At 39.4% G+C, this 15912-nt stretch overlaps 1 protein-coding gene across 1 annotated transcript in view; it reads right to left on the reverse strand.

Annotated features, from left to right (window-relative positions):
* Positions 1-5878: 5878 nt before the first annotated feature.
* The window catches only part of GUCY1A2 (guanylate cyclase 1 soluble subunit alpha 2), a gene marked incomplete at its 5' end in the record, with an annotated part of 141172 nt that continues 131138 nt past the window's right edge, over positions 5879-15912 (reverse strand). The window contains one exon of the mRNA XM_082277748.1: positions 5879-6235. Within this exon, the coding sequence (XP_082133874.1) occupies positions 6028-6235 (208 nt within the window). The 3' untranslated portion in view covers positions 5879-6027. The remainder of the gene's footprint in view (positions 6236-15912) is intronic.

A 15912-nucleotide genomic window follows, 5' to 3' on the forward strand; every position in this document is an offset into this window, starting at 1 on the left:
CTGAAGTCCTTACCTGTCCTCCAGTTTTTAGAAGAAATTTGATTGTTGGAATGCCTAAGAGAGCCAGACACTGAAGGCCCTGCTGCAGCCAAGGTAATCAGTGTGTCCCTCTTAATTCATGTTAATTCCACTCCCTCCTTGCTAGTCAGGGAAGACACTTGTTTCTCTGAAATCCTCTCTTCTCTTTTTGTCTGAATTAAAATGTCTGAATTAAAAGGCCTCACTCTGCCTTTGGAAACTAAAATCCCTGGAGCAAACAGCTGGTTTAACATCTGCCTCCACTGATCCTTTTGTTAAGGCTGCCAGCAAAGTTGCCACTTTGCATCACATGTTGTTTTGGGCTCTCTAATGTGAACCCCAGTCCAGAGGGAAGCAGACTGAGATGCCTCATGCTGTTTTTAGAGGCCATTTTGTTACTATAGTGACACAGTGATACTGACCTGGACCACAGATAACTGGAGGTCAACCTAAGCCACAAGAACAAGTTAGCATCTGCAGAGGTGAATGATCTGTTGCCTGTGACTGAATTGTTGCATTCCTCAGTTTCACTGTTCCTCTTGCTTTCATGCATGATTAACAGCCAAGCCACAAAAGATCAATCATGTATATGAGGTTAAACACTTCACAGATTTTTGCTGTAAGCCTGTTCATGCATTGCAAATTAATAACATTGTTAAGGAGTAAATCCTATCTGCACAGATAGATCTGGTGCTTGTGGAAGCTAAAAACATGCCATGGGCTGTTAATGCACTGACTTCACCCAAATACATCAGTGGTAACTTGCACTGAGGTTTTTTCCCTCTATAAGGATGTGAGGGCCTGCTGTGTCACAGTAGCAGTTTTGTCTTTGCTGCAAGAAGAGTAAGATCAGCCCTTTAATCCCAGTTATTCTTTAGATACAAGCAGCTGTGTCAACAATATATGCTAATAAGAACAACAATAGGAATTATCTATGTCACATGTGGTAAGGGAAGGAAAGTGGAGTGTTTTGGAGAGCAGAACCCTGACCAAGAGCAGGACATAGCATGCAAGATGATGGAATTATTAACAGTAGCAGAAGCCAATCAACTCCTACTTGTTGAGTCTACTGAGCACGCAGCATCTTCAATTCATCCACAGCCTCTCCTGTCACTGGCACCCCCAATCCTGTACAGCATGATGAATAATGCATTACCTTGAGGGAAAGGAACCAACTGTCTCTGAGTTTGACAAGCTTTTTTAAGCTTCTTGTTTTGTTGCTAATTTAAGCACATTGCTATTTCCAATACTACACATGCACAATTTTGCAAAAGATCACCAGAATCCAGAAATGAAGCCAGAAGATCTAAGACTGCATTAGGACAGGGAACTAGCTCTCCTCAGTGAGCTCTGAGCACTCAGCAGAGGTGAGGTAGTGGCCTGAGACTTGAAGAGGAAAACTCAGAATATGTCCTAAATTTACAGTGCTGCTGCTGGATCACAGACTCCTTGACAGGACGGTCTGCATGAAGCACGCACGTGTGACAGCTTGTGGCAGCTGAAGAATCAGAAAGCTGTCCAGCAATTCAACTTGCCCCAACAACCAATGCAGGTTTCAGATTCATTTGCAATCCAACACAGTAGTTTTGAGTGCTATTTTTTTTCATTCATTTTTAAATAGCCTGAGAGACGGATCTATTCAGAGCAAGTAATATACAATGTGAAATCAGTTATCAGAGTTTATGTTTTAGTGCAGTGCTGATACTCTTAAATGCATGCAGCATGTAGTGGTTTTGCACTGCTTGCTTTATACAGGACAAAATGGAAGAGGGATGTCCAATATGCCTGATCCAGCTGTCGGGCTTGGTAGGGAACACTGTAAGCACAGGAGGAGATAGCAGTGTGAAATGGCATGTGCACACACATGAACTGCCATGGACTGTTACTGACTCAATCACTAGGATTTCTTCAAAACAGGCAATTCCCATACAAGATTTCCAAGGTTTTAAGAGCTTTGGTTTTCTGTTTGCAGAGGCATGTTTCCAGGCTTCAAAACAGACTCGGATCTGAAACTGTATGTGGGAATGAACAGAGAAGCTAAAACCACAATCACAGTTAATGACTATTGGCTCTCTGGAATTAAAAATGAAATATCCTTTGGGATCCTGCAAGAAAACCACATTTTGAGAGTCCTGGCTTAGCAGCAATTCTCCCATGCAGAGGCTTTTGTCTTTGAATGGCAAATTTTACCAGAGGGATGCAGAACAAAATTTATCCACCACCCTAGCACTGCATCACTATTTCCTTTTGCTCTGAGTTCATGACCGTATGCACTGCATCACAGAAAAGCCTGCGTGATGGGGAGCTTCAAGTAGATGGAAAAATCTGACACAAGATCTGTAAAATGTGTTGTGGGGAAATGACTCTCTTTATTTTGGCCTCGTGATTTTTGTACAAGAAACGGGCTACAAAGAGGAGAATGAACCCAGCTAGGGAGGTCCTCACATCAGCTCCCCTTTGCCTTGTACAGGCAGTAAGAAATAGATCTCCTCCCTCTCTCTTCAGAGAGGGTGGATTTGTTCCGCACAGAAGCTCAAGATAGAAGATGTGGCTACTGGCAGCTGTGTGAAGAAACATAAGCATGTAAATTCTTGCCCAGAGGAACAAAAGATCATCTGTTTTATAGGAAGGAAAATGCTGAAAGAAAATTCCAACTAGAGTATCGGATTTCTGCAACCATTTCAGCACCTCTAACCTCTCCACCTCATCATCTCAAGGTATAAAATTCTGAGAACCTTATTTATGAAGACAATGCCAGGAAAATGAGAACCTTTTCCCTATCACTAAAATAAGTGTTGTTGAAGAAATGTTGAGTCTGAATACCACCAAATTGATATGACAACATCAATCTTTATAATAAGTTTCATTTAACTTTGTAAAGGTGTCCAATGAAATAACCTTGCAACCTAATATGAAAGGCAGCAGATGCAACTACTAATTTAGAAAGTGCTGAGAATTTGTTTTACACTTTCCTCACATTGACATAGAAAAATGTCCCCAGAGAGCCCACACTTAGTTTCATTAACTTCCCTCATCATAACACAAATAACACAATACTTAGCATCTGTACTGTAGTTCTAGATATGCTACCTTTACATAAGCTTATTAAAAACAAAGACTGTATATTTTTATACAGTCGGTCTACTCTAATTTGGGGCTAGATGATTTATTTGCAAACACTATCAATGTATTCATGGTGATACTGATACCAATTTTCAGTTTTCACACTGATCTCTCTGATTTTAAATTTCCTTATACAACAAACAGTGTCTGAAAGGATAAGGATGGTGATACAAACTGCTTTGACTGTTTCTCCAATTTACTAGTAGAACTAGCATTTATTCATCATTTGCTATGAAAATGCTTCCATTGATCAAGATGAAGTGAAGAATTAACCCAGATATTTCTTACTGGCAACTGTAAGAGACAAGTGAATGAACTACAAGCTTTTTGTCTAAACCTCTACATTTGTACTCTTCACACAGGACTGTGAGAGGTGAGAAGAGGAGCTTGGCCAGAAAAGCTGGTACTTTGACATCAGCACCTACTGAACAATGAAGATGTGCCAGAGAAGTCAGACTGAAATCTAAATCCACTAATGGCTATTTGAAAAAATTTCACTCTAGGGAACCAAGTAATGACATCAGAACTATGGATTTATTAGCTGCGAAGTGTCATTCCTCTTTCAGTGGTGAAACATGAACTTTGATCCATTTATGATTCTTATACATCTCACTGGTGTTCCCAGGGTAAAAAATGCATGCTACATCCTGTGTATGTGCAAACTAATGGCTATAGGCTAAAACTTGTCATCCTGTGCAGGAAATTCTCAGATCTGTAGTTTGGATAGAAATTCTACAACCTCAAGCTTGAACAGTTTTTGAAAGTAATTTTTCAGATAGGCCATAGAACTCCATATGCTGTTTATCAAGGTAGATAAAAAAGTAACTCCTCTAATCCCAAGAATGCTCTAATACCAATAGAAGAAATCTTTAACATCAGTATTCTACCAGAAAGTGAGGGAATTTGCATTAAGATAGGTTTCTGGGCTAATTCCCATGCATCTACCCTCCTCAGGCGAGGAAAAAATCACCTCTGCATAGTAAATTCAGATGTCCTCTGTATGCTGAAGTCTGTAAAGGTTCAAGACGGTCCTTTCCCATCCAGAAAGGCTTCAAGGAAAGGAAGCCTGAAGCATATTCAGCACAAGCTAGCAGTGCCATGCTGACTTAATCTCATACTCACAGGGGCTACTGGTCAAAGGGGAGGAATACAGAACTGTCATTCCCTTCACAGAAAGATCCAACTGGATAATCTCGAAATGTGGAGAAAATTACTTATTTTCAAGAGGTGACTCATGTTATGACTACTAAATCCATAAGCAAACTCATTTCTGTTCTGGATTAGAGAAATGCAGAGTTTCTCATGCCTCCTCGTTGCTGCTGAGTGTTATCTTTGATTAAAGTGATTAGAAGCCCATGTACAGCTAAGCCACTTCGCAATCACGGCACAGATTTAAACTAAAAATCTACAAGCTCAGAACAACATCACCCACTCCAGTATGATCCAAAGGCAGCACACCCGCACAGGGAAACTGACCACCATTACTTTTGAAAAGGAAAACCTGAGAAGTAAACAATGCCTGAAAATGTGCCAGATATACATCTTGCTTGAAGTGGATTAATTGAAGGCAGTAATACTATATTAATTTTCAACAGCAAAGAATTGGCCTTTTTTTTTTTAATTGTCTTTGACCAACAAAAATCTTGAACTGCCATTTGCATTAAACCTGGAAAAGTACTGCCTTCCCCTTTTTGGTGGTTTTTTTGATCTTCACTAGATAAAGCAGGGGACCTTCAGCCAATCCAACAACAGAGGAAGTTTCCAAATGACCAGTTGTTATTAACAGAATGGATTTTCAATAATCAGTCTGGACTAGGAGCACAAGTCCTATTAAAAGATGTGGAAAACCAGCATCCAGAGAGCTTCCAGTGTCTGCTGGAATTCCTCAGAATAAGGTTTCACAAGACCAAATTTTTAGAAAAGTTCAGGCTTCTACCAAAAATCATTTTGGCTGATAATTTAGAGGGGAACAAGTCCCGCTGAAGAGAACTTTTTTTTGTCCACACATTGATCTTCTGCACTTTGTTTGCATTGTCCTGGAAGGACCGGACATACAACACTGTAGGACAAATACTGAACATTATTTTATATAAGAAGACAGTGCTCATCTAAAGCTTTAGCATAAAAATCAGATAAAGTGATTTACCAAAGTGGGGGTTTTATTCTGTAAATATTGATAATTTTGTTGCCAAAAAAGTCAAGAAATGCCTTCTTCCCACTTGTATAACAATAAGGTTTGATAGGCAGAATGTATGAAATATACAGTAACTTCTTCTGAAAAGCTATCTAAGCTCACTCAGCTTACAGTATGTGGAATGTAATTATCCAGAAAGTGAAATATGTATAAAAATAGGTAAAATTCCTACAATATTTGTATTGACTCATAATTCCTCCTGCCAGGAAGGTCACAATAGCTCTACAGTATATGTATGAAATGCTTGTTCATAAAGTTAAAAAACATCATTACCTTACTGAAGAACACATTAAATGTAGGAATGCATAATCAGAACTGACTCTCAATTCTGCTTAGCTGGTGCAAATCTACAGAGAACCATCATCCTTTCTGCACAAAACAAGACCAACCTCTAATCTGAGAGTTGGGGTTTTGTTTTGTTGTTTTGTTTGCCATAGAGGGGCCAGACTGAAGTTTATGAAAGAAATTCCTCTGGAAGTGGAAGTACATTGTTTAATATTTTTTCCCTATCTCCACTTTGTTTACTGACAGCAGTTACCCACCTTTTAAAATGATTATTGCCTGACATTACATGGAGCTTTTTACTGCCTGTTCAGAAGAAGGCAGTGAAATACAAAGAACCTCCAACTCCCCTGTCATGACCCAGTTCTGGGCTTGTGCTTTTTTGACGAGTCTTTGATCTGCAGCAGGCCTCATAGGCTAGTCTCCCGGAGGAACATGGTGCCAATGTTGTAAGACACCTTTCTCACTCTGGCAGATGTGATGGAGGGTTTTGGTGGCTTCTGACCACTTCTGACCTCCAGGAAGTAACAGATCCCAGGAATTTCCTTTGGAAAGTTTTCTGGAAGCTCTTCACGGGAACGAGGGATAAAAATAAAATTTTCTTCCTTTTTCAAAAGCCTAGAGAAAAACAAAACAGAAAAATAAAACACTGTAAAACACATTCCAGAAATGTCTCTTTGGAAGAGGTAGATCCTATGTGCAACCAAGTAAAAAATGAGTTAACACTAAAGGAGTAACATGTAAAGAAATTCTAAGTCAGGATCCTCAGCTGATATATAGGAACTTACATCATTAACTTCAAGGAGCTCTGTTGACGGAGATCAGCTGAAGGAAAGGCTCAAAAAAATATTCTCTGAAAATTAGTGTCAGCATTCAGAAAGTAATGTACCAGAAGGAGAACCAAATTCGTAACAGTCATTGTCCAGAACAAATCATTTGGCTTAATTAGAACACTTCAGTCTGGTCAGTTGGGCAAAAATTAACATTTCAGAGTGACAGCTACCAGCAGGTTTCCCACTGGAAGGCGGCAGTGCTTGGGAGCTCTCACAGATAAAAGCAGGGAGGTCAGTTTGTGCCCTTCTCACACTCCGTAGTCATGTATTTCATAAACTGGGTTCAAATACAGCAAATCCATCTTCAACACCAGAAGCAAATCTGACACTATTCATCGAAGTACCCATAGGTTTAATCTAGGCTATTTGGTTGGGTCAAAAAGGGATCCAGGCTCCCTGGAGCCATGAAGCCACCTCCTGGCGTGCCTGCTCAGGTGGTACAACACCACAGCCTGGACTATACTGCCTTCTGCCATTTGCCACCTTAGCCATGGTGCAGAAATCTCTGCCTGGTTAGACCTGAACATTTAGGGCATCTTTATCAAGTATCATCCCTAGAACTAGCTGAACGTGTAAAATAAAGGAAATAACTCTATACATTTTCTTTTTGTTTCCAATTAATTATGTAAATTAAGTTAGTGGTATTCAATCCCTTGCAGCATTGAAAAGAGCAGTTTTGAGACAGTGGTAAATTCTGAGCACAGTTGGATATACAAAAGCATTCTTCCTCTTTTCCCTCCAACGATATTTATTCTTTCTCTCAATCAGTTTGAAGTTCAAAAACATAATTGGGAAGAACTTCATAAGTTTCAGTGTAATTTTGTAATAGGTAGTTTATTTAATGTCTGTAAAGTTGATTTCTGGAAAGTAAATGAATGAATGAACACCGTTGCCAGGAGAATTTTGCAGGATTATCAGTATATGCAATGGCACTTCCTTCAGTGAGTACTTTTCATGGGTTTTGCATGAGACAATCTGTGTGAGCTCATTGAAATATAAAGGCATTTTCTTTCCAGCTTTTAAATAACCACTTAGTTATAAATCAAACAAAGTTTTACCTTTGAACTTCTGTGGAGATCTTTAGTGTGTACTTCAAAGTCCAGATTGTCAATTTTATGATCAAAATACTGCAATCTTTTCTAAATTGCATGAGTGTTTGTGGAGGCCTCTACAGAGAAGCTTCTCTCTTTTTATCTCTGCGATGTTTGCAGTAAATATTTTGTATTTCCAAACTACAGCCTTAATATACTGAAATAACTCTTCACAGCTTCCCAAACTAGATTTCTGCACATTAACAGCTGAAATCTTAGAACTTTCTGAGCTATATCTATAAGCTTTCACTGTAGCCACTCTTTCCCACACTGACTATTCACTATGGAGCATCCAGCCTTCCTAAAAATCAGTGATTTCCTTATCAGAGTCTAACATAATGTAATTTTAATGACAGTTACACAAATCCAAAACTGTAAAATATATCATATCTATATTCTTTTATTCAGGTCAGGGCTGGCACTAAGATTAGTTGATATTTTACACTATTTCCTCATAGAAAAGAAGTGCAAGACATTAATTACCCATCTTATTTTCACTTGTTTTGTGAATTGCAACTTGGTTACAATGAAATGCTCCAGGGCTGATAGACAATTACTCTTTTGAAGATTCCTCCACTGCTGTGGCTTGTGATAGACTCCACATCCCTGTATCAGATGCATGGCTTTAATCAGCCTCTCACCCTCAGAAATTGTCCAGCTGACCTTCATTGGGATAACATTTCAGATCTCAAGCAAGCATGGCAGGAAACCTTTGTTACCAAATGCTAATAGAAGTTACTTATAATTATGTTCTATCCTACTTACTTTACACTTTCAAGGGGAAAAAAAGGAAATTTCTGGCTCATAGAATAATACTATTTGAGAGATTTTAATCATGATGAAAATGGCCTCTTGTTAGCTTTCTCCTAAAGAACAGGTTTTTCAATTTCCTTAAATAATATGTTGGTCCTGACACTTGGCTTCCCAGACTGAGAATGAGTTCATAGTTCAGAAATTGCCTCTGATTTCTTATATCTTTGTGTATATACTAAAGAAACAAGTTATCTGCATATTCTCAGTGCATATGGGTGAGGATATTTTTCTGCAGAAATCTTCCCCTCTGATTTTAGGCCACTTGTGATATCAAAAAGAAAACAACAGCAATTGATGGCCATGGCCATTTCTAAGTTCCTTGAATTCCTTTTCATGGGTACAAAGAACCTCAGAAGATGCTTGAGCCAAGCAGGTGAATGAATATTGCACATCCCCAGGGATATGCACTGAGCCACCCTGTGGTGGGCTGACCTCGGTTGAACACCAGGTGCCCACCAAGCCATTCTATCCCATGCAATCCATTTTTTGCAATCCACCCTGGCTCTGGAGAAGATCCAGTGTAAAACCTTCTGCTCTGGAACACTTCCTGGGTGGTGGCCCACAGTTCTGGTTGGCAGCCTCACCTCATGGACCATTCTCAGAGCACTCCTTTGTGAACAAGTCAGACCACCCGTTGAGAAAGCCTGAAAGAACAATCTACCCAGAGAGCACAATCTTATCCTTTACCTTCAGCAAATTATGTTAAATTCCTGCTTAAACTGTATAAAAAATGTCCCCAGATTGTCCCATATTCAGAGAGCTCAAGCTGAAGTTACACAACCTCCGCAGTTCAGGAATATGCATATAACAACTAGTCTGAAAATATCCCAAAGCATTTATCTTAGCTGTATTTTCTGAATCACTTCAGTGAATTTCCCTTCAGGGCACTATTGCAAAGGGTATTTTTATACTAGGTTTTTCACAGGTTCTAAATTCTGGGTTCCATTCAAGTGGTTCGATGCACAATTTACAATTGTGAGCTCAAATTGTGAGGGTCAGGGTACTCAGGCATTCCTATAAATTGTCTGGAATTAGGTCTGCCCTCAGCTTATCTTCTTTGTTGATGTTTCAGGGGAAGAAGGATTTCTTAAACACTGTTTGCAGTTGATTAACTTTGACACCTTTTCCTCCTAACCTGAAATCTTCCAAAGCTTTTTAAATCCTTGTTCTGTCACTACCTTGGTGAAAATGCTCTTGCTTTCAGACAAAAAGAGAGGGTATCTAAGAATTATCCTATTATCATTTCTTCTTTTCAGTTCCTTCATTTAAGAAAAAAACTCAGGAGGTCTGTGTGTGAATGAAAATTGAGATCATACTTAGTGGGAACCTTGAAGAAGCTTTTAAGAGCTGCAGCTCTTTCTTCACATAGATGAAATGATAGAGTACTTATATTTCAAACTATCTTGGCAAGGAACAGTCACATCTTCATCAGAGTTTCTATATTCAGAAAACCACAGAATCATAGAATATGCTGAGTTGGAAGGGACCCATCCTGATCATAGAGTCCAACTCCTGGCCCTGCACAGGACACCCACAAGAGTCACACCATCTGCCTGAAAGTGTTGTCCAAACACTTCTTCAGCTCTGTGTTGGGACCACTTTCCTGAGGAGCCTGTTCCAGTGCCCAACCACCCTCTGGGTGAAGAACCTTTTCCTTTCAGAACCTTTCCTTCACCCTCTGGGTGAAGAACCTTTTAGGTTCAGGTTCCTGAACCTAAAACCCCCGACTCAGCTTCATGACTTTTTCTTGACTCCTGTCATAGGTCACAAGACTGAAGAGATCAGTGTCTGCCCCTCCTCTTCCCCTCATGAGAAAGACTGCAGTGAGGTCTCCCCTCAGTCTCCTCCAGGTTGAACAAACTAAGTGACCTCAGCCACTTCTCATACAGCTTCCCCTCCAGACCCTTCACCCTCCTTTGGACACTCTCCAATAGTTTAATGTCTGTCTTACATTGTGGCACCCAAATCTGCCCCCAGCACTTGAGGTGAGGCCGCCCCAGTGCAGAGCAGGGTGGGACAATCCCCTCCCTTGCCCGGCTGGTGATGCTGTGCCTGGTGCCCCCAGGACACACTTGGCCCTCCTGGCTGCCAGGGCACTGCTGACTCATGTCCAACTTGCCACTGACCAGGACCCCCAAGTTCCTTTCCACAGTGCTTCTCTCCAGCATCTCGTTCCTCAGTCTATATACACAAGCAGGGTTGTCCAGTCCCAGATGCAGAATCTGGCATTTGCCCTTACTAAACTTCATATGGTTCATATGGCCCAGCCCTCAAATTTGAACTAAGAAATGGTGATTGCTCATCTCTCCAGTTTGAACAGAGACTTGCTCTTACAGAATTATTTGTTGCAAAGCCCTCTATAATGAGTGCATGTTTCCCATGATGATTCTTACTCCCTCCATGCCCACTCTTTATCTCTTCATCTCTCAGAGATGTCAGACTTCTGTACTTCTTACTGGATTGCTGAATCAGAGCACAAAAGCACCCACTCAGAACTAAACTTCAATGTGAACTTTGCTTTAGAAAAATTGGTCTGTAGAGACCAAAATTCGAACTAAACTTCTAAGAGAAATATAATGCTCTACAACAAAGGACACTATGCAGTGCATTCCTAAACACAGTACACACCAAGAAAAGCACATTGGCCAGGTCAGTCTTCCAGGAATGCTCTCTTTCACAGGGAGAGAGACAAACAAAAGAAAAAGGTTCTTTCTGTCCTCACTCTAAAGGACTGTAAAGCCTTTAGTTAACCTTGTTCACATTACCCCATTAATTGATATAATTAGGAAAGTTTATTTAATGGCTTTCCAAATAGGCTATGAGAAGACTGTTTCCTGTTGCACTGCTGCTCCCTTCCTCTGCGGCAACAAGTGTTGCTTGCCTCACCAGCTGGGATCTACTTGATAACATAAACCAGCTCATTTGTTTCCATATGAATATAGATAATAAATTATTACCACACTCATTAGAAATATTGGAAGGCTGCTCTTAAAATACTCTGTATAGATACGAATTTGCTGTTGTAATGCTAAAAATCAGTGCACTTGGTTCTGAACTTTAGTGGGATTTAATTTCTCCCTCAGTTTCTATGTATGCTATAAACATCAGGAGACTGGAAAAAAAACCCTGACTACATCTATACCCCATTAACTGCACATTGCATTTATTACTTTTTAAACTATGGCAGTTAATGTATTGGTGCTCTTCAGACAGATCAACTGTGGTAAGGCTATGAAAGGACAAGTCATGACCTTTTATGGAATATATTGCATACCACAGGCAGCTCAGCATGGTGAGTGTCTGTCTCTGACCTTTAATACTTTTCTGTCTCACCCACCTAAGCAAAAAGAATACTGTGCCTCTGGTCTCTGTTTGGGACATTAGAGGCTCAGTGCACGGGTTTGCATCATCACTACTACATCACACTGATGTAACAGTGCTGGCCTCAGGACCCGCCTCGATTTCTCCAGGCTTGAGCTTTTTGTAGTTTTAGCAGTTGTGTAGCCAACAGATGACTTTTGCCTAGACATGTTTTAGCTTTAGATTAGCCATGTGAAACTGGGGTAACATACACTGCAAACTACTGAACAGTGATCTAGCACAGTTATTCTGTGTAGAGTGAACCTTCAATAAAAGTGAACCTGGAATAAAAATGCAGTGTCACAAAGCACAAGCACAGCCAGACACCAGAGGCCCAAGGACCACAATCACAAATCACAGTGACTCTGGGGGTGCAGCCTCACAGAAGCAGGTGACATTGGGAGCAGAAACCCAAGAAAAAAATAGTGTGTTCTGACTATGCTTCTAAAATTAGACTGGCAATATTTTTTTGTGTCCATGAATAAACTGTATTCCCATTCTGTCCATAAATAAATTGCCTGTCCACCAGCATCTTTTGAGAACATACATAGTGAATTGAAAGATATAAAAACAAACAGTTTTTTAAAGGATGCTGAGAAATAAAATCTAAAATAATCTGAAAAGGCTCTTGGAGAGAAAGCCCATTGGTTTGAACATATGAGGCAGAAAAATACTGATGTAGAGATAGCTATAATCTGTAGGAGTAATAATACATATAAATAGATATAACCTGTAGGAAAAAGAATTGATAAAAAAAAATCTATAAGGAATTTATTGAAAAGCCTAAGTTTAATTTAAAACCCCTGTAAAGAGAGAAGTATAGAAATACTTCTTAATTATCTAAAACTTCTTTCATACAACTTTCTGTGAAAGAACTATTAAAAACCTACATGGGTTTTAATAAATTTTAAAGGCTGAGAAGCAATTTACGCAGGTGAACACACAATGACCTCACCCAGCTCAATAAGGAGGTACACCTGGGTTGCCCTCTCTCCTAAATCAAGAAAAAGATGTGGGATAGAGGCTCTTCATTTTTGCCTAAGCTCAGGTCACAGATGTATCACCCAGCATGTGATAATGGAAAGTATCTGTACCCAACAGTGAGTGCCAGAAGCACATTATCCACAAGGGAAATACATGCTGCAAAAGACCAGAGGTAGAAATAAGAGGAAAAAAAAAATTAACTTTTAAATAGGAGTTACTTGACAAACAGGAACTACTATGTTTACCTGCTTTTAATAACTGCTTAGAAATCCCAAAGTATTACATTGCAACACTATTAGGAAAACAAGACAAATGTGGGTATATTATATTAATACCTCATAAAAATTATTAAAGGCTGAAACAAAAAATTAAAAAATATTTAATCTCTCTTCTGTGCTGAAGAGTCTCATAAATCTTATTGTGCTTCCTTCCTGACTATGGAAAATAGGGTAATTCTATTCAATTCAGGATAATGTAGATGAATTAAATAAACTTTGAGCCAATTCTTTTCCTATTCCTTCCTGTCCATATCTTTAAATAGGGACCAGTCTGGGATGCTCAACTTCCTCTCCAGTTTCCACATTTTCACTGGAAGTTTTACCAGAGCTATTCCAGTGATTTAATTTCACAATGCTCAGTGATTCGAAGCAAATGGGGCTCTGTGATCCTTCTGTCATAAGACCTGTCTGAGTCAAGAGGACAAGATATTCCAAACAGAAGTGAGGCTTCAGATTCAAAAGTTGCAAAAGCCACCTTTGTAAAAGGTGTTGCTTCACACACAGCAGAGCTCTGCCCAGGCAGGTGTAACTGGAGCACAGCTGCCCCAGGCTCACTGCTGCTACTAAGCAACAAATATCACACTTCGTACTTATAATTTTAGACTGATTCTTACTTAGGCAGATTACAGGCTTGAAGGGAAGTGTCTGTAACCAATAATTGGTATTCTGAAGTGTGATTATTATTTGAATGCTGATGACACTTTATGATGCATAATCTCTACTGTAAAATGAAAGCTGGTAAGTACTGGACATGTTTTCAGTATCTGCGTGCTTTATAAGCACAAAACTTATGTCACAACTTCCATCAGGGGCCAAGGTAGACACAAACACATGATGATAAAAGCCAGCAGTTTCATTTAATTGAAAATTCTGTTGTTTTCATACAGACTGCAAATTTATCTACTTTGGAAAGCACTGATTCTTAGATAATAAAAATATTAACAGCAGTATTAACAGAGTGTACAGCAGCACAGTATGATCAAATAGAAGCATTTAATAGAATATAAAGTCAAATACAAATATATTTCAGTTTGTGATGAACCACTTTATTTATATACAATAAATATATAGTCATAAAAATTATATTTAAGAAAAGTTGTATATGGATGCATCAGATCAATCACTACTTGTTTATTTGGACACCACCAGGATATTATGTTAAATCTCATAGAACACTTTCAGAAACTCTGAATAATTCTGCCCCTTTGAGTATTTTGTAATTGCAGTCTCTTCTGGCCGTTGTTTCAACAGTGTCATTTCTTGACTTCTACCCTGTTTGTTTTCAAGCTTTCAACTATGTCAGAAGGTATGGTTTGAAATAAACTTTTCAAGTTGCCCCATGCACATTCATTTTATCTTTTCACATCATTTCTGAAGCCTGTAATACAAAATTTTTCCTAGCCTGATCATCACTACTTCTAGCCATTCATCTTGAATGATAACTGCATCTCAGTCAAACACATATTTTCTTGCCCTTTCTACTTCCTTTACCTATAACCACGTGTCTAGCCTGTTACTTCCACTGGAAGTTCTCTGAATCAAGCACTGAATTTGTTCAGCATAATAACAGCAGACTGTTTACTGAGTACAATAACACAGATAGAAAATACCAATAATTCTGTATTTTGTCGTGCATTGTTTTGCAATTTTATATTACAGCATTACTACATCATCAGTCACTTTTCTACCTTCTTCCCTTTTTGAAGCAACAATCTAAACTGATAACTTTCTGGAAGGTAAGTACAGACATGATGGTCATATAAGGTGAAAGTTTGGCCATCTTGAAAAAAATCGTTCTATTCGTACTGGATTTCTAGGATTAAAGGGAAGTGAATAAACTGTAGACCCATTTCTGATACAACCTGAAAGATAAGCAAGGTGAGAAGATCTGACTCATATTTTGGTGCCTAGGACTTAGTAAGAATGCTCTCCAAGGTGACTCACATTTGACCTGCCACGGTACAATAGGACCAGTGGCAGCCAGGCAGAGATGAGACACGGGTAAAGAGAAGTTGACTTCTCCGTGCCACAATGTACTAGGAGTCAGATAAAGGGCAGAACAAACCCACAGATTTCTAACAAGCTCCATACACAGGCCCTCAAACTAACTTACAGAACAGTCTTTTATCAGCAGTGTCATGAAAAGAAAATACAGTCACAGAACCACAGAATCAATGAGGTTGGAAGGGACCTTTAAAGCCCTTCTAGCCCACCCCCCTTGCAATGAGCAGACACATCTTCAGCTAGATCAGGTTGTTGAACAATGACCACAAATCTGTGTCTCACAGAGGAGCTGCCATGTCACTCATAACCAAATTCAACAGAACTGGCACTCTCCACTGGTACACAGAAGTGACTCTGGCTCCAGCATGAAGAGAGCTCTGTGCACCACAGGTCCCACAAATACTCACTAGTTATATTTCCATAAAGCTGTCTAGCTTACCAGTTTGTGCTCTCAGGGACACAAACATGAGCAAGCAACACTACAGCCCCAAGTGAAATCACATCCCTGAACCACATTTGCGAAGAACTAAGATCTCTCTTCTGAAAAAGTATGGAATGCACTTTCAGAATATCTTGAAGACTTTCTCAGAGAACAGCCCTTTATAAGAACTGATCCTGTTCAAGAAAAGTCCAGCTCCCTGCCATAGGGCCTTGGTTACCTTTTGCCAGACCACAAACCACACACCAAAGGCCCAGCTACTGTGTAATTTTTTGTTACTGGAGCACAAATGATAAACAAAATTATGGTGACTATTCAAACAAGATTTTAGAGGATTCTTCCTACCCCACAGTGGCTGACCAAGAGCCAAAGGCTGTAGAACGCTGTATATGGAAGGTCCCCAAGACAATTTCTTTTCAAATGATACCAAGTTCCAAACAGAAATTTCCCATATAGTTATTGAATTTATTTTTATTTAAATGAAAATGTTTTC

The sequence above is a fragment of the Coloeus monedula genome, assembly GCF_965178545.1.
Source record: "Coloeus monedula genome assembly, chromosome: 3".
In the NCBI taxonomy this organism is placed as follows: domain Eukaryota; kingdom Metazoa; phylum Chordata; class Aves; order Passeriformes; family Corvidae; genus Coloeus; species Coloeus monedula.